The sequence below is a fragment of the Carlito syrichta genome, unplaced genomic scaffold, assembly GCF_000164805.1.
Source record: "Carlito syrichta isolate Samal-C Ts95f unplaced genomic scaffold, Tarsius_syrichta-2.0.1 Scaffold307123, whole genome shotgun sequence".
Taxonomy (NCBI): Eukaryota; Metazoa; Chordata; class Mammalia; order Primates; family Tarsiidae; genus Carlito; species Carlito syrichta.
In genome coordinates, this window is record NW_007251219.1 from 799149 (window position 1) to 818606 (window position 19458).

The 19458-nt window shown below is 37.5% G+C and overlaps 1 protein-coding gene across 1 annotated transcript in view; it reads left to right on the forward strand.

The window, feature by feature from the left end:
- WDR64 (WD repeat domain 64) overlaps nucleotides 1-19458 on the forward strand; it is a gene marked incomplete at its 3' end in the record, with an annotated part of 108357 nt that overhangs the window by 66459 nt on the left and 22440 nt on the right. The window contains exon 10 of the mRNA XM_008063895.1: nucleotides 6946-7085. Coding sequence (XP_008062086.1) covers nucleotides 6946-7085 — 140 coding nt within the window. The remainder of the gene's footprint in view (nucleotides 1-6945; nucleotides 7086-19458) is intronic.

Here is a 19458-nt window from a genome sequence, read left to right on the forward strand (position 1 = left end):
AGATAAAAAAAAGTTCTAAAAAAAAATAAAGTTTTGCTGATGCGGAAGAGGTTAAAAAAAAAAAAAAAAATGGCAGAAGCCCAAAAAGGCATCAAACTTGATGAGTTCAAAAACTATTTTGAGCAGCAGAAAAATCAATATACTCGATAGGTATATTGCATCAAACAGAGGCTATTTTGAAGGTGACTGAAATTTAAACATGTAAGAATAGATACACAATTTTTTATAAATAAATTCAGGCTTTTTTGCATATCCCCCCTCCATTAACAAAAAAACACTAATTTATATGGTGGTGTTTAAGGTTGACTGAGATAACGTAGGCTTGGCATATAGTAGATTCCCAATCAATATTAATTTAATCTATTTAAACATATAGGCAGATTTCACTTTGGTAGTTATGTGGAAGTTTTGTTGGAGTAACATGAAGCCTGAGATTCCAGTTAGGTGGCTGTTACAGAAAACAAGAGTGAGATGAAGAGGGTCTGAATTATTATTTTAAGTGCTATGGAGAATGAAAAGAAAGAGCTAGTCTCAAAGATATGGGAAATGCATTATTTATCAGCCTTGGAGACAATGGTATTAGGGATTATTAATAAGAGAAGTCAACCAGCTCTAAATTTGCAAGACTGGAGAAATGGAAGAATAGTAATTAAGTTGACAGTTATACAGAAACTAGGAAGAGGGTGCTTCCCTGGGGGAAGGAGAAAAAATAAAAGCTCAATTTTGAATGTAAATGTCAAGTATTGATTAGATATCCAAAAGGATATTCTTTTTGGTGATAGGAAGAGGCCTGGTTGGAGATGAGTAATAGTAGGACTTTCAGGCTGCCTGGATGGAACAGAACATGAGCTCCTGAAGGTTCTTCAGGGAGAGCAAGATCCCCTTACAAGAGACAGAAGGCATGTAGACTTGCAGCTTAAATGAGCAAAACAGAAACACAAACATCAAGGTGGTGACCTATATTGGAAACCCTAACTTTAAAAAGGGGAAGGAACAGAAAAGATTTTTAAAATGGAGAAAACTCTTATCAAAAAATTTTGAGCAAAAATATTCATTAAAGGAGCCAAGATGTTAATGAGTAAGTGCTACTGGTTCCTTTCATAAAAGATTTTTTTTTTCAAATGTCTTACCTCTAAACACACACAGCAGGCAACGTTTGGCTTCCCAGCTAGAGTATCCTGTCTCATCTTGAAGTGCCTACATTGCTAAGTATAAAGACAGCTGGGTTCCTACTTCATGACTGGATAATCTCCCCTGAGGGCATAAAATTAATTCTTTTCAAGTACGTTGTGCATTCAAAATTTATATTTAAATCTGAGCTCAGCTTTGTCCCTTCCACAGCATGTACTTGAAATTAGCTCATGTTCTAACATTATTGCAAAAGTAATATAGTAGTCACAAGCACAACAAATAAAAACAATGCACTAGAAATTAAAAGAACTGGGTTTAGTCATAGCCTGACCAATCATCGACTGTATGACTTTCAACAATCAATTAATCTTTCCCTGTTGCTCATTTTCCTTATCTGGTAAAAACAAGGAAGTCGAACTACATACATTCCAAGATCCCTCTGAACTTAAAATACTGTGATTCCAAAAGAATTACGTGTTCATGGGCAGATAAACTAAAAATGTCCTTTGGAAAATTTGGAACCCAGTTTGACAATTAGCTACTACTCAATACACAGTTATAGTCTGTGTATTCAGAAAAGTCAAAGCATTAGTTGTCCACGAACTTCTAAAACTCAATTGAGGACATCAAGAAAAGAAAGGAAGGCATATGGATAAGGAGCCTATAAAGAAGTGTGTGGGAGTCGTGGTTTGGATGGGGAGCGAGTTTCCTCATACTTGGTAGTGAGGATTCTAAGAACAAACAAGAATCTAAGTCTCTCGACTATACTAATTATGGTTATCACTTAAAGATCGCCATACTGAGGTCTAGAAAACACATAGAACAAATGCTAGAAGTAAATGTTTTCAGAAAAAGAAGTGGGATACTTGCATCACGATTTCTTGATTCCCGTTGTCCCTTCCTGACTTGATGGCCACCTTGGTGTATCACTTCCGGTGGAAATGGGCACATTTCCTCGTCTGGATCATGTCAGAAGGAAGCTCCAGGAGATGAAGAAGGGAGAGCCTAATGGTGTGAGAGATAAAGCAGGAAACATGCTTGAGACTCAAACTGCAATGGATACTGCCACCGCCAGTGCATATCTTTGATTCGGTAAAAACATTAGCCTTCTCTCCTGCTTTGATGCAAACTTACAAACCCTTTGAAAAAGTAGTACTTAAATACATGGCTAAAGATTTGATTCTAAATCTGATTGTCATGGTATATTGCCACATTAACCAACTCCTATGGACACACATACACTCACACAAGTTTTTTGCTGTTGTTCTCACAAAAAAGAATGCAAAATATTAAGAATTGACTGGTTTTCATATACTTTGTAATTTTAGTATTTTCATCACTTTTAGAAATAAAACTGTGTTTAGTAAAATTCTGGGACTTAAACCACTTCGGTGTTTCTGGATTAAAGTATTTGACTCTCATTAGCCATGGTATTCATTATAAGACCCTTATCTACAGCTTTGAAAACTTACTAATTAGAGGTTATCTAGCTGTCTCACAGAGGGAAGAACACATTTAGCAGTATGACCGACAAGCAAATAATACTTTTCACCATGCATAATTTATTGAATTGTCACAGTTATGGAGCCTCTATTAAAAAATGCAAATCCTCAATAACTGAAAGCACATTTGTCTCAGGAGAATACTCTTGTTGATTAGTGACTCAGCCAAGCGCATTGCTAAATGTACAGCATGTACCAGCTGACAACTCAAAATATACAATGAAAGCCGCTTTGCTAGGCATAGTTGAATGTGTTAAATGTGTATATTTGATGAGCTTGAAAAACCAGAAGCTCTTGCCGACCAAAAAAAAAAAAAAAAGCCAAACCAGGACAGGATACTTTTTAAAAAAGAAAAGAAATGCAAATTTCCTGAGTGTTACTTTGGTGACCCTCAACAAAATTTTTTTTTAACCAATAGCGTTTCCACTAGCCATTTTGTGAATTAAACCCCTAGTTTGGAAGGAGCAATGCATACACACAATTATCTACCATCCAAGATACCTCGGGGGCTCTGTATTCTTTTTTTTTTTGTATGTTTTATTCAACAAATATTTTTTACACAATTGCTATAGATTAGCCACCATCAACTTTATAAAGATCAGGTTGTATTCCTAACTTTCAGTAATGTAAAGTCTTATAGTACAAATAAGACAGGTCTGTAGATAACTATAATACAAAGTGTAGAACGTGAGTCAACATATGATGATAATGATGATACAAATGAAATGCCGTAAGAATTGAGAGCTTAGTATTTGGTCTCTTTTTGCTCATTCTGGCTTCAAAAAGCCACCACATAAACTAGTTAAGTATTCCATTCCTATCAGTGAAAGTTAAGCAGAGCTGGAGGCCTTCTGGTAGTAGGTAATTGGTAACCTCTAGAAGATTGGGTTTTCTTTACAAAGCATGCTGGACAAAGCCCTTAGTTAAGAGTCCTCTACTGCAGCCTTCTTCTTGTGATATACAAGTTACAAATTTTATTCTGGGGGGGGTAACCTAGCCTCATCTTCCAGGAATGAGAATGCCATTTCAGGGGATGGCCCATCTACATGATATAGGGCCATTTGTGGGCATGGGGGGCTTAGGTTCTAAACACTTTTTCTGAGTAACTTTATACTTTTTGGCCATTACCAATGAAAAGCAAATGCAGGCAAGATACTGCATTATCCAAATTATTCAGTTTGAGTCACGAATCTGAAAACCTAGGGAGTTTCTCATTACCAATAAAAATTCCAGCTTGCCTTCTCACTGCAGTAATCTCTCCCTTCAGTACACAATAAAACTTGAGAGTTGGGAGGAACCTTGAAGATTATAATTTTACATGTAGAAATCAGGGCCCTAGAAAAAACAATTTGCCACAAGTTGCACAACTAGTTAGCTGGCAGAGTTGAGACTGAGTCAGTTCTCTTTGCTCCCACCCAGCCCTGCACTCTTCTTCCTGGGCCACACAGCAATCTGGTTCACTAGAGCTCTCTCCTGCTTTCCTCTGTGAACTGAGCCAGCACACTGCATCCAGAGGATTGCACTTAGATGAAGTGACTCACCAACTGAGAGAAGTTTGCTAAAGGAAAGAAAATCCTATCTTTGATGTGTGACTTTATATAAATCCTGGCTTAGAAAAAAAAAAGAAATAACAAAGAAACAGGAAATTAACTCCTTATGAACCATAATAAAATTATATCTTCAGATCTGTCATAGTCTTTATGAAGAGTTGTTTCCCTCTACATCTGCTTGCATTATTGTTACTACTTGGTTATAAACTCTCAAGAGCAAGGATCATGTTTCATATATCTGTGTATCAGTTCCTCTCCCTCTCCCCTAAACAATCTCTAAATGCGTTGCAAATGGCAGAGACTTCAAATAATAATAGTAGTAATATTGTCGATTTATGGTTTCACACAATAAAACCATGACAAGTTCCCTATATCCCAATTTTATAGATAAGGAAACAGACACAGAATTGAGACAACTTACTCAAGTTCACAAAGCTAGTTAAGATAGAACCAGGTTTCAAATCAAAAGTAGACTTGCTCAAAATATGTATGCTTAACTATTTCATGAGTGATTTACTCATTTACTTAGCAAGCATACATTGAGCATTTATTATTTACCAAATACTATCATGAATGAGAAATAGAAGGTTCTCCAAGCTGAATGTATCGATATGGGAAAAAAACTTAATCGGGAAATATAAGGCTCACTAGATAATGAATAAATAGATATGCAAGCAGACAACTGTAACTGAATAAGATTACAGCTATGAAAAATTCTGAAGAAAACAAATAAGAACACAGAAGAAGCAGTCTTAATTCTACCTAGGACCAGGGAAGAAGATTAGAGAAGGCAATGAGGAGAATGATGTTGGAACTAAGTCTAAAAGGGTGTACATTTTGGTCTTCTGACAAAGTAGACTAGACAGGAATGATATCTAGAATTTCTTTGTATCCTTAGCATCTAGCATACTGCTACATGTGCAGTAACTTCTTAAGAAATTTTTGTTCTTGTTTTTAATAAGCGTAGCATGGAAGTTTTAAATTTTTTAAGAAATGATTCCACTTACTCATCAATCACAGTCCTTAAAATATCTTGGTTGATATCTTCTTTAGCTAGAGCTGACATAAAAAATTTGAGTGGCTTCAACAACAGAAATTTATTTTCTTACATTTTTGGAGGCTAGAAGTTCAAGATCAAGATGCCAGCATGGTCAGTTTCTGGAGAGGGCTCTCTTCCTGGTTTGTAGACAGCCTTCTCGCTGTGTTCTCACATGACTGGGGACGGGAAGAGCAAAATTTGGTGTTATAAGAGCACTAATTCCAGCATGAAGGCCCACCCTTATGACCTCATCTGAACCTGATTATCTCCCAAAGGCTCCATCTCCAAACACTATCACGTTGAGTGTTAGCACTTCAATATATGAATTTGGGAGAGAATGAATTCAGTCCATAGCGATTGCTTGAGAAATGGAAACCAAGAATCAACTGTGTCATGAGTTTTTTTCAGCCTTCTGCTAATAACACTCCAAGGTACGAGGGCCTCTGCAGTGAACAAATGACCTTCCCAAGGAGTTAGATGAACATGCAACAAAGATTCATCAAGGATTCATTCTTTGTTTGGACACGTTTCCCCTTCTTTTAGCACTTGATGGTTAAACCACTGAGCTATGATTCATCATTTCAAAACTGAAGTTATTGAAGTTGTTCAATAAATATTTGTTTAACTTTTACTATAGGCTACATACTAGTGCTATGACAGTAGACAAAAAAAGGCTCTGCCCTCCAGGTGCTTAGAGTCTAATAGATGGTGTGACATATAAATAATTAATTATAAGAGATGATGGGGTTGCAGGAGGCACATAGACAGAGAACTCAGTTTTGGAGAATATCAAGGTATTCTGGAATATTCTTGAAGGAATAGCTATGTTGAGACTTGAAGAATGAATTGGGATGCACAAAGGAAAGTTTAAAAATGGGAAGAGAAAATACTATGCTCTTTTTTCATGGGACTCAACAAAATAATCATAGAACTGTGGAAGCATCAGTGTCGATCACAGTTGTGTTGCTTATAAATACCCAACTACAAGTCACCTAATTATTTCTTTATATCTGACCAACTCTTTCAGTGGGGATAAGTCTATTAAATATACATTTATACTTTAAAAGTTAACAATTACTTACTACCTGAAATAGAACTATAAATTACATAGGAAAAGATTTTTTAAAAATAAAAATTATAGCTTTCTATACTGTTTAACTCTTTTATCCATACCATATAATTTTAACAATTTAAAAATGGTATCTATGCTATGATAGAAACTACATATAAATTATATGTGCTCTTGGATATGTGCTAAGAGGGAAGATAAAAAATGAAAACAGTTGATTTGTTATAATGGTAGATATTATGTGCAGTTTTCCTCTTCCCTTGATTTTTTTTTTATTATTATAATCTTTGCATAATTTAAGAATGCAAAAACAAAAGAACAGCTGCTCTAAATACTTTTTGGAAGTAAATAAAATATAAATAATACATCAATGCATGAAGGAGTAGGAAAGTATTGAATCAAGAAAAGTACTCATAAAACATTTATGAGAATTCACATTTGTATAAGTAAATACAGTTATTACAAAACAGCCTTGATCTGAAGCAGCAGATCCAAAGCAAGCCTGGCCTCTTAGCAAGTCAATCACAGAATGCATCCTGGAAGAAACACACTATGATTTGCAATTTGAAGAAAGATAAGGATATGACTGAGTGAGAGATACATTTGAAACCTGGAACTCCTGAGAAAATAATCTTTCCCTGTTCTCCTTTTCAGGCGATGATAAAGTCCTCCGATTGTGGCACCCCAATATCAGCACCAAGCCTGTGGGGAAACTTGTGGGACACATGTTCAGTATCTCTGAGATCGTAACTAATGAAAAAGATCAACACGTCATCAGTCTTTCCTCTGCAAAGGTAACAAAAAGAAAACAACAATAACACAGCAAAACAATTTTTTTCCCTTAAAATTAACAATTGGAAGACATAGAATGATATATGCAATTTTTGACTGAAATAGCTGATAGTCACTGAGAAAAATATCATCAAGATGGAGAAGGAAATGGTGAGTCACTGTTCTTTGTTTCTATTGATTATAGCATAAGAAAGAGTATGTTCAAAAACAAGTGTAAAAGGAATACAATATTGGGAAGAGAGACAATAATATCCTCAACAGTAAAACACAACAGGCTGTGATGCAGATAGAAATATCATCATTAAAGACAAAAATAAAGATTACTGTTATTGTTGCTGTCACTAAACAGTGTCTGAAAAATTCTAACCAAAGCAGTAAAATGAAAAAATGAAATATTAGAAATGAGGAGATGAAATTATATTTGCAAATAATGTGATTGCTTGAAAGAATTTGGTAAAATCAGCTTAAAATTTTGACAGCAGATAAGTTCAATAAGGCAGCAGGCTGCAATAGCAATTAATAAAAAAATAAATTTCTATGTAGGAACAATAGTGAGAAAAAAGTTGTCAAAAGGATCATAATCCTGACTTATACCCCACAACTTTAAAATTCAATTCAATTCAATTTTTAAAAAGAAAAAAAAAAAAAAGAGAGAGAGAGAGACAGCATTCACAAGAGTCAAAAAAAGGAAATACCTAGGAATAAACCGAATAAACAAAAATTGGCCAAGCATGGTCTCTCATGCCTGTAATCCTAGCACTTGGGAGACTGAAGCAGGAGGATCACTTAAGTCCAGAAGTTCAAGACCAGCTCTTGCTCTCTCTCTCTCTCACTCTCTCTCTCTCTCTCTCTCTTTGTCTGTCTCTCTCTATATATATAGAGAGAAAGGTGTGTGCTGCAACACCCAGATATGTATGCAGCACACACCTGTAGTCCCAGCTGCTAGGGAGTCTGAGGCAGGAGGATTCACTGAGCCCAGGAGTTCAAGACTGTAGTGAGCTATGATTGTACCACTACACTCCAGCCTGATGCCAGAGAGAGACCCTGTCTCTGAAAATAAAAGCCAATATTTGCTATTAACGCTTAACTAACTGAGGTACTTTTATTTATGAGCAAGAATGAGGGACATACTATGTTTCTGCTTGCGACTGTGATGCTGTAAAAGATATTCTCCATCAGATTAATCATTTATGTATTGCTATTCAGGATTATTTAAGTATTTGTTTGCCAAATGTAAAGTTCATGTAAAAATATTGATAAACAAGAATATCCTAGAAACTTTGAAATATATAATAATAAAACAGCACTTTCCCAGTTGGGTATTAAATCATAAAGTCAAAATTGAAAAAACCAAACCAAAGCAGTAGTTAATGTAGGAATAATTAGTCTCATTCATGAAACAAAGGAGAAAACTCAGGAATTAGTTTATCTGTGTGTGAATTTTGTATATTATAGAAGAATCATTTCAAATATGTGACCAAAGGATGGTTTGTTCAACAAGTGCTGGGAAAACTGATCTGCCATAAAGAAAGAAATATATAATCTGATAATCAGTTCATAATATACAACACACTGTAACCTATGTAAACTAAAGATTTTAAATGTAAAATACAAAGCCATAGAATTTCTAGAATTTTCCAGAAGAAAATGCAAGTGAATATTAACATAACTTTAGGGTAATTCCTAATCAAAGCACCTATGACTAAAGGAAAAATAAATATGACCATGTAAACATCCAAACATTTTAATAATAACTATCATTTGTCAAATGCTTACTAAGTGCCAGTGGTATTTTACATCTACAACTCATTGATGCTAACAGCAACCCTATAAAGTAATTATCCCAATTTTATACTTGCAAAGGAAAATGAATTATCTAGTGTCTAGACACAGTCACATAACTATCTGTAAATGTGGCCAGTGCTATATTGCCTCTGCCTCAGACTTCCTCCCACTACTCATAAACAAAGTTAAAGGCAGACAGCAGAGGGGACAAATATGCAATAAAAAGCACAAAAACTGGAATCATATCCTTGTGAAATGGTTCGAGCAATGATCAGCTACTATCTCTTGTGACCAGTCAAAGACGAGAGGCAGAGACTGGGAGAAAAGGGAGAGTTTAATTTCTATAACTATATTTCTATAACTATATCTGTAGGGAGACAGGTCGGCATCCTTACCAAAAAACCCACTCAAAGCAACACACATTCATTCCAGTATCTATACCCCAAATTTATAGCCCTTCACTCTCCCCAAGTTTGAAGCCTACATGCAGTTTTAGTATGACTCAAGATTTATAGTAACAGTTTTTGATATGTGACCACTGACGTGATTCAGTCTTCTGGTCATGCGGACATTTTAGATAACATCCTGTGGTTTACAACATGTTCTTTACAGGAAGGGGCAGACATTTACAGCATTTGGAAGGAAGGGAAGGTCACAACATTTAAAATGAAAACTTTAAATTGTTTTAAAAGATAAGTATCACCACTTTGTATTTCCAGAGCCCTAGCCTATAAGAGTCTGATATCCTCATATTCACAGATGGAAGGGAGGTGGGCAATGCCCACATTAGGCTTTCAGGTAAACTTATACTGGACTTGGATCGCTCTCTTAATTATTAGGTTGTCTGGCATGCCAGCTGTTTCTTTTTCAGCAGCAACAATGGTTTACTAGATAAGATTAGCAGGTGGGCAAGGCCATGCTAAGAGAGGAGGTGGGGGGAGGGGATAGGAAAAATGCACGCTTTTGAATTCAAGAGACTTTTACATTTAGCCCAACTCAGCTACAAAAGAATACAGGTTTTTAAGTTTTTTTTTCAATAACTGTTCTAATATAACTAAAATGGACTCTTTCACCCATAACACTTGAACTAATAAACAAAAATCTTTGCTACATCGGTAGGAAAAAAGGAGAGGGGAAGAGCAAAGATGTTGTTTGTTTTGTTTTTTGTTTTGAGTTGGGATCTCACTATGTCACCTAGGCTGAAGTGCAGTGGCACGATCAGAACTTACCGCAATCTCAACCTCTCAGACTCAGAAGATCCCTCCTCCTCAGCCTCCTAAGTAACTGGGACTACAAAGGCATGCCACCACACCCAACTAATTATTTTATTTGTTGTAGAGACAAGATCTTGTCATGTTGCCTAGGCTGGTCTCGAACTCTTGGGTTCAAGCAATCTTCCCACCTTAGCCTCCCAAAGCACTGGGATTACAGGCATGAACCACCCCTCCCAGCTCAAATGATCATTTTGAGGTCACCTCTTTTCTACCTCAAAATGTTTCTACATTTTATTTACTCTTTTTGCTTTTCCTCCTGCATTTCCCTTCCTACCTAAATTAAATTCCCCTTCTATGTTCTTATCTGAATATTGCCCTATCAAGAACTTTGTTTTATCAACTATGCTTCTCCTCCTTATATGACCAATTTCTCTTTTCTCCAGGTTCCTTTTTCTCCATTACAAACTATTCCGTTCTTATTTATATTTTTAAAAACTTCTGCCTATATAAAATTAAATTTATTTTCCACTCCTTTTCCTTACACCTGATTTTCTTCTGACTGTTAATGGTATCATTTGTTTCTCATTGAGCCATAATTCAACTTCAAAGTCACTTCTGATGCTTATGCTTTCCTAACTCCTAGGTCAGTCTCTAAGCCTCTGAAATGTGTCTCAAATTATACACCTTATTCTTTTTCCTACATTCCTGGCTGTAGTTCAGACCCACCCACTGAGGAGTTACCAGTTGAAGGCAATATATTAAAAGGCACTTGTAGTCCTCCTGTCTTTAATCTCTTCCCTTTCTAAACCATCCAAATATTGTACGTCCACATTGATCCTCCTCCAACCCTTACAGCCTTCTTAAATATCTTCAAGAGCACCTCAAACCTTACATTAAAGTTAAAACAGATTTTAACATTCTCTGTGTTCTGTAAACAGAATACTTTTCAGGTATGTTCACCTTCAAAAAATCTAAGCTTTACCAGACTCCACCCCAAAGGCTTTGTGTTCCCATGTTTGCCTGCAACAATTCTTCTCCTGTTCCCAGGTATCCTATCCATTATGCATCTTTTAAATATTTTTTATAAAGCAATATAAACCTAACTGAGTGACAAATTCCTAAAAACAGAAGCCTTCTCTCAGAGACAAATGAAGATTTCCCTAGGATGAATGAGAAATGTGTACATTTGAAGGTGGGCACAGTGGATTCTGCCTGTAATCCCAATGCTTTGGGAGGCTGAAGTAGGACAATCACTAGAGGCCAGGAATTCAAGAGAAATGTGAACATTTGAGGAAGTGCTGGGTCCATTCTGCCACGCCGGGCAGAGGTTTTACGGTGCAAGGGAACTGAGTCACAGCGCAGTGGGGACGGTGAGGTGGAGAATGAGTTGACTGTAGAGCCTTGGGCACAAATCCAGGAGCCAGAGGGTGGAGGCCGCACTGGGGACTGATGTAGGGAATGATTTGCAAAAGGGCCCAAAAAAATTGTTGTTGGAAGGTAGCCAGGCTAGAAAGGGACGCTGCGTTGGCTCTGCAAAACCTGCCTACATTATGGCAAGATGGGAAATTTCCTCCTGAAGGTGTCCGAAGGGCTAAAACTACTGATTGTGCTGCTTTCCTCCGTCCTTTTTGCATATTATTCTGAAAACAAAATTAACTAGTTACTTTGGGTCAGTGAAGGATCTTGCTATGTTGCCCATGCTGGAGTGCTGTGGCTATTCACAGGAGCAATCATAACCTACCATCGCCTCAAAATCCTGGACTCAGAGGTGGAGCCTTGCTATGTTGCTCAGGCTGGTCTCAAACTCCTGGCCTCAAACAGTCCTCATCTTGGCTTCCCAAAGTGCTGAAATTAGAAGTGCAAGCCACTGCACCAGGCCAGAATAGTGCATTTTAATGATTCCAGTCCAAAAAAGTATAGCAATGGTCACAAGCCCAGTTCCTCCCACCTGTATCATTAATACTTCCTTGCCAGACTTAACTAGAATCCTCACAATCACTATTGGCAAAAACAGCTGGTTCATGGTTGAACTGGGAATTTAACCCTTTGCACTCAGGTTTCCCCTCTGAGGGACATTGTAAATCTAGCAAAACCACTCTGATGTCCCCTCTTAGGGGACATAGATTGCTGGTGATTGTACAGGACAAGCATAAGCAAGTACAAATTTTTCAAAAATGTTTGTTTTCTTGAAGTTTTCCATTCAAACTGCACAAAGCAGAGATGGAATACATATTGAAATATATGTAAAAAAATAATATGTCAGCTGGCATCAAGTAGAAAGAGAATGTGAAGTACTTTCACAGTGGTGCCGAAATGTCTTTGTAACAAAAGGTAGAGCCTCTGTGTAAGAAAGGCTGCTGTGTGTATACCCCTTGTATCATATGGTATAACTTGATAAGCAAGTTACTGAAGCCTTAAAAGAAAGATTTTCAAAGTTGAAGGCAGACTATATTAAAGTCAAGAGGCACAAATCTAATTATCTGCACTAAGTTAGAAAATAATATTCTTTTGATAAATTTCATTTTGTGATTTTGTAATTTACAATTAGAAATGTTTTTCTCCATTTAGTTTGCAGAACAATAGCAAGAAAAAGTGAGAGTTATAAGCAACAGCAAAGATGAGTTAGATTTAGACTTTTAAACAGATAAGTTAGAAGAAATAAATATTGACGTGGAAGAAAACGATAGTGAAAAAGCAATAGTGGTATCATCCCACCAAGAAGAAAACGGGCAGATGTAATAAAAAATGATAGTGATGAAAGTGTTAGTAGAAACCATCAAGAGAGCAGGGAGACAGCCTACAGACTGGGAAAAAGTATTTGCCAACACCAGGTCTGACAAAGGCTTAACATCCTGGATCTACAAGGAACTAAAACATAGTGAAAAGAAAAAAACAAACAACCCCATTATAAAATGGGCCAAAGATATGAACAGACACTTCACAAAAGAGGACATCCGAGCAGCCAACAAACACATGAAGAAATGTTCAACCTCACTAATCATCAGGGAGATGCAAATCAAAACCACACTGAGATACCACCTAACTCCACTCAGTATGGCAATTATCAACAACTCAAAAATAACAGCTGCTGGAGAGGGTGTGGTGAAAAGGGAACACTTCTACACTGTTGGTGGGAGCGTAAACTAGTGCAACCTCTGTGGAAAGCAGTGTGGCGATTCCTAAAAGCTCTAAATACGAACCTCCCATATGACCCCACAATCCCCCTACTGGGAATATACCCTGAAGAACTCAAATCACTCTATCAAAAAGATACCTGCACACGTATGTTTATCGCAGCGTTGTTCACAATAGCAAGAACCTGGAAACAACCAAGCTGCCCATCAAAAGAGGACTGGACTTAAAAAATGTGGTACATATACACGATGGAATACTACGCAGCCATAAAAAAGAACAAAATCATGAATTTCGCAGCAACCTGGATGGAACTGGAGTCTATAATACTGAGTGACCTCTCACAGAAACAAAGATCCGAGTATCACATGTTCTCACTCATATAATGGACCTTGAATATCCAATGTAATACTATAAGAAAATGACTGACAGTACTGGGAAACTGGGGGGGGGATGGGATTAACAGTAGCAAATATCTGTCTGGGGATGGGAAAACACCTCTTATCAACAGGGTGCCTGAATGAAACGTAATTGTACACCTAACCCTTAACTGTACCCCACAAAACCATAATAAAAAATATTGATTAAAAAAAAGAAAGTGTTAGTAGTTTTGAATACGTAGAAGACAACATATCACCAAGTGAAGAATGGGAAGATGTTATGGAAAAAGATGAGTCTCCAACAAGAATAAATGTTTTACATCCTCTAACAACAGGACCACAAATAGCAAATAATGTAAGAGAACCAGCTGACTATTTTACTCCATATTTTAAAAATGATTAGAGGATAATGTAATAAAACACAAATCATTATGCTGTTGGAAAAAAAAACCAAGAAAAAAGCTATCACGCATATCGATTTGGCATAAATAGAATGATGCTAACTGATGGGAATTTTTAGCTTTCATCACAAGTATCCTAAATATGGGAATAATTCAAATACCAAATTTGCAAGAGTAGTGGCCAACTGCTTTCAATAGTAAAATACTCCTCAGAAACAGTCAATAGAGAAAGGTTTATGCAAATCTTCTGGGTGCTCCATTTGAAGACACCTGTGTCGAGTGATGGCACAATCAGAACTTGTATTAAAAGGCCAATAATTATTTGGAATATATTGATTCAAATTTTTCACAATATCTCATACAAGATCAGGCAATTTGTCCTGATGAATCCATTGTTCAATGTAAAGGGTGAATATCATTTATAACATACAATCCAAATAAGCCTACCAAATGGGGTATACCATTTATGCACTAGCTCAGTGGTCCCCCAAATTTTTGGCATCAGGGACCAGGGACCAGGAAGACAATTTTTCCATGGATGGGGGAAGGGATTTATGAGTATTCTCATAAAGAGCACTCAACTTAGATCTTTCACATGTGCAGTTCACAGTAGAGTCCACACACTTATGAAACTAATGCCATAGTTGATCTGACAGAAGGCAGAGCTCCACTCACCCACTGCTCACCTCCTGCTATGCAGCCCGATTCCTAACAGGGAGTAAAGGTTGAGGTTTCAACCTGATCTTCTAGTAAGTACCAGAATTCCATTACATTTATATAAAAAGTTGGTAGGAAAAGTTGCCAATGCAGCAGGGTACCACATGCTTACTGACAGATATTACCCTAATGTTGTCCTCGCAGAGGAGCTGCTAAAGATGAAATGTCATCTTACTGGTACAAAGTCAGCTGGAAGGGAATACCACCACAAATCAAAAAGGCAAAGTTTTTAACAACAACAACAACAACAAAAAACAGTGTTTAGAAAAAATAGTCTTATACACTTCTTGTGTGGAAGGATAAAGGATGATTATAATTCTCAGCACTTGGAATCATGCAGGAATGAAATCTACCATAAGGACATTACCTGGTGGAAATAATCAAAAAGCCTGAAATTATTCTAAATTATCTTGCAAATATGAGTGGGGTGGATTGTGCAGATCGATACACTTTTATATATTATTTTTTGGTGAAAATCTTTAAATGGTGGAAGGAATTATTCTTCTGGGGACTAGGAATATGCATTATTAACTCCTAATTGCTGTACCAAGGACCAAAAAAAAAGGAAAAGAAAAAAACTTAGGTCCCATTTGAAATTTGTCAAGCTCTGATTGATCAGTTGAGAAGTGGTTTTCAGGAACCACAAGTGTATTCTTCCACATCATCTTCAAACAATAGACTGGATAACAAATTACATATTATCAATGGGGGAGGGAGAAAATGAAACCACATTGTCTGCTCAAATAGAGAAACACCAGGTGAAAGACATCAAACAAATTACTATTGCACAACATGTATCAATGAACCTGCAATGCATGTCAGTGACTTTTACATGTTACCATGATAGAAAAATATAAAATATAAAATTTTGATTTTTTTTGTCATAAGTTCCTCAATGTCCAAAATTCCATTAAACCAAGTGGCATTACAACAGAATAAGTGGTTTCAATTATGTAAAAAAAAAAAAAAGAAGAAGAAGAAAGAAAGAAAGAAATATGAACATTTGAAATAGAACCAGGGATAGGAAGAAAAACTGATCTTTTAAAATATGTTATCCTAGTTGGGTTCAGTTCAACCAGTAATTCCGCGCCTTGGGAGATTGAGGTGAGTGGATTGCCTGAGCCCCGGGGTTCAAGACCCGCCTGGACAACTTGGTGAGACCTCATCTCTACAATAAATCAAAAAATTAGCCGGGTATGGTAGCGCGTGCCTATAGTTCCAGCTACTTGGAATTGCCTGAGCCCCCGGGTTCAAGACCCGCCTGGACAACTTGGTGAGACCTCATCTCTACAATAAATCAAAAAATTAGCCGGGTATGGTAGCGCGTGCCTATAGTTCCAGCTACTTGGAAGGCTGAAGCGGAAGGATCTCCGGAGTCCAGCAGTTTGAGGCTGCGGTGGCCGAGAGTGGCCACTGCCCTCCAGTCTGGGCGACAGAGTGAGACTCCAACTCAAAAAAAAAAAAAAGTTATCTTTAAGTTTTAAAAATCTGAACTCTTTCCTTGCTTTAGTTCCTTGTGTTTTCTGTTTGTATGGAATTATTATATATGATATAAGTTCAAAGTTTTTGGGTTTTTTTTTTCTTGCTTTTTGGATAACTGGAATGATTGAGAGGCTGGTTTTACCACTTCCAGATTTTGTCACCTTCTGTTCTTATTCTGCTGCCTGGGAGGTTCCTTTCTGGTAAACTGTGATTTGAAACATTCTCAAGAGTAAGAGTTACTTGTCTCAAAACTTTCCTCAGAGTAACTGTAGGAAACTTTTCTGGGGAAGAAAAAAGTTTTGTATATTAGCAAACTTTAGCTAGTAAAATGAGAGTGGTCAACTGGCAAGTAAAAATAAACACTAAGGAAGGTAGGAGGGCGCACTGTGCTTTGGGATTCAGTACTCAACTTGCAGTGCTTTTTGCTTATGCATAGGCCTTGTTGCTTTTTCTTTCATTTGTCATCTGGGGTAGCTCAGGGACAGTCTTCAAAAGAAGACTCTATGGATAGTTCTGAGATATGGGAACAAACATGCCTACGTGGACAGGGAAGAAATCCTTTTGTCTTTTTTGTGTGGCCATCAGTCTCTTCTTATATAACCTGGCTCTTAGCTGTTTTACACACTTGCTCATGATGAGCTGTGGTGTTTCCAATTGTTGCCCTCTAGGACTCTCTCTTTCATGGTTTACATTGTGTTTTCTGAGTGTCTTTATTGTATCCTCTAGACTTTCTTCTCACATCCCTATCAGCTTTCAGACTCCTTGTGTACATGAGCGTGCACATGCACACACACACACACACACACCCACATACACACACACACACACACACACACCCACATACACACACACACACACACACACACACACACACTCACTATAGCCAACCCAAGGTAACAATCTGGATATTCTATTGACATTAACCTTCACCCCTCATAAAATGTGATTCGCTCACATTGTTTCTTAACTGCTAAACTGATTGTATCTCAAAGCTATGTAGTACTAGTAGGAATACTGATTTTCTACTGTGTTAATATGGATTAATATATGAGCCCCAACTATGAAGTTAATATTCTGTCAGGCTCTCTACCTATATATACTTTGATATAATCTTTCCCAAAAGGAGCTGAAAATCTAGTTGAGCAAATAAAACATAGTTGCCCAAAATCCTTGATGACCAGACTTAGGAATAACAAAGACATTAAGTCCATTTTCCCAGAAAATTAGACCTAATCATTAAAGCTAGTTTTGCAACTTGAAATCAGGAAGTTATCAAACTGCCCATAATCTTCTTAAAAAGAAAAGTGGATTTGTTAGACAGTATCCGTCTAACAAAACTTAAATGTTTGCACCCTTGAACACAAAAATTCTATTACTAGGAATTTATCATTCAGTTATATTTATATTGCTTTGTAAAACACTGTATTTACTATCCAGCCATTAGAAAGAATGAAGTAAAGCTGGGCATGGTGACATATATCTGTATCCCCAGATAATCAGGAGGTTGTGGAAGGATCACCTGAGCCCAGGAGTTTGATACCAGCCTGGGCAACATAGCAAGTTCCCATCTTGAAGGAAGGAGGAAGGGAGGGAGAGGCAAATCTAAACAGAGACATATGCCCTAAAATAGACAAAAACTCTTTATTTAATGTTCATAACAACTCTATGAAATAGATACTGGCTGGCATTATTCTTCTTAAAAAGTATGAAAACTAGACTGGGCTCGGTAGCTCAGCCTGTAATCCTAGCACTTTGGCAGGCTGAGGTGAGTGGATTGCCTCAGCCCGTGGGTTTGAGACCAGCCCAGGCAATTTGGCGAGACCTCATCTCTACAATAAATCAAAAACTAGCTGGGCATGATAGCTCTCGCTTATAGTTCCCACTACTTGGAAGGCTGAGGAGGAAGGATCACTGGAGCCCAGCAGATGGACGCTGGGGTGGCCGTGAGTGTGCCACTGCACTCCAACCTGGGCAACAGAGTGTGACTCCAACTCAAAAAATAAAAGAAAGTGTGAATACTAAGGATCAGCAAAGTTAAGTGATTTTCCCAAATCTCACATCTATTGGTGGTAAACAGGATTCATCTGAGGTAGTCTGTCTCCAGAGGCAGTATCTTTGAACAATTATTACCTAAGGAGTGAAATCAACGAATCCAGTGAGTGTAGTCAGTAGAGAGGGAGACTTCAGTTTTTTGTACTATTTGACTCTGTTTCCTAGGTACATATAATAATTTGGTAATCAAAAAGTTAATTTTTTTTTTTTTTTTTGAGTTGGAGTCTCAGTCGCCCAGACTGGAGTACAGCGACCACTCCCGGCCACCACAGCCTCGACCTGCTGGGCTCCGGCGATCCTTCCACCTCAGCCTTCCAAGTAGCTGGAACTACAGGGGCGCGCTACCACGCCCGCCTAATTTTTTGATTTATTGTAGAGATGACGTCTCGCCAAGTTGCCCAGGTGGGTCTCGAACCCGCGGGCTCAGGCAATCCACTCACCTCAGCCTCCCAAGGCGCAGGATTACAGGCTGAGCCACCAAGCCCGGCTAAAAAGTTAATTTTTAAAGCTATACTAGATGTCTTCATTTCCTATTTGCCAGCTATCACACAGGAAAAAATGTGAAAACAAGATGTTAAAGTTAGCAAGTTCAGTTCTACATACATTACTAAAAATATATTTTTCTTATTAAGTATTTGTAAGAACTTAATAAAAACATTTTCACGCTGAATTTCTTACACAGATAGTGTTGAATGCCTACCGTGTGTACTGCACGGTTCTACATACCCCACTTTCAAAAATACTATTTGTCTGTAGCATGATGTTCACTCTCAAAAGAATTTCATCATCTCATATATCTTCAGACTCTTCCATGTAAAGTCATGTAATCAATTGCGTGACCCTGATTTGTTTCATCTGGGGACTAAAAAAATCTCTTTAGTCTCATGTAGCCATTGGGTAAAATGGAGAAGGCAGGCCAAATCTCAGCTTCACTTGACAAATAAGAAAACAGAGAATTCCCCATATCACTTGCTCTATCTAAATGACACTGCGATTCTAATTCTAAAGATTTCTACTGATACAATTTTCATTATGACGTGATGTTCAGACTTCCATTTGAGTAGCTACACAATGCAGTGTAACTATTTGTCCTCTCTCTGCTCTCCTGCCTAGACTTAGATCTATTCAAGAACAGTAGCCGGGCTCGGTGGCTCAGCCTGTAATCCCGTGCCTTTGGGAGGCTGAGGTGAGTGGATTGCCTGAGCCCGCGGG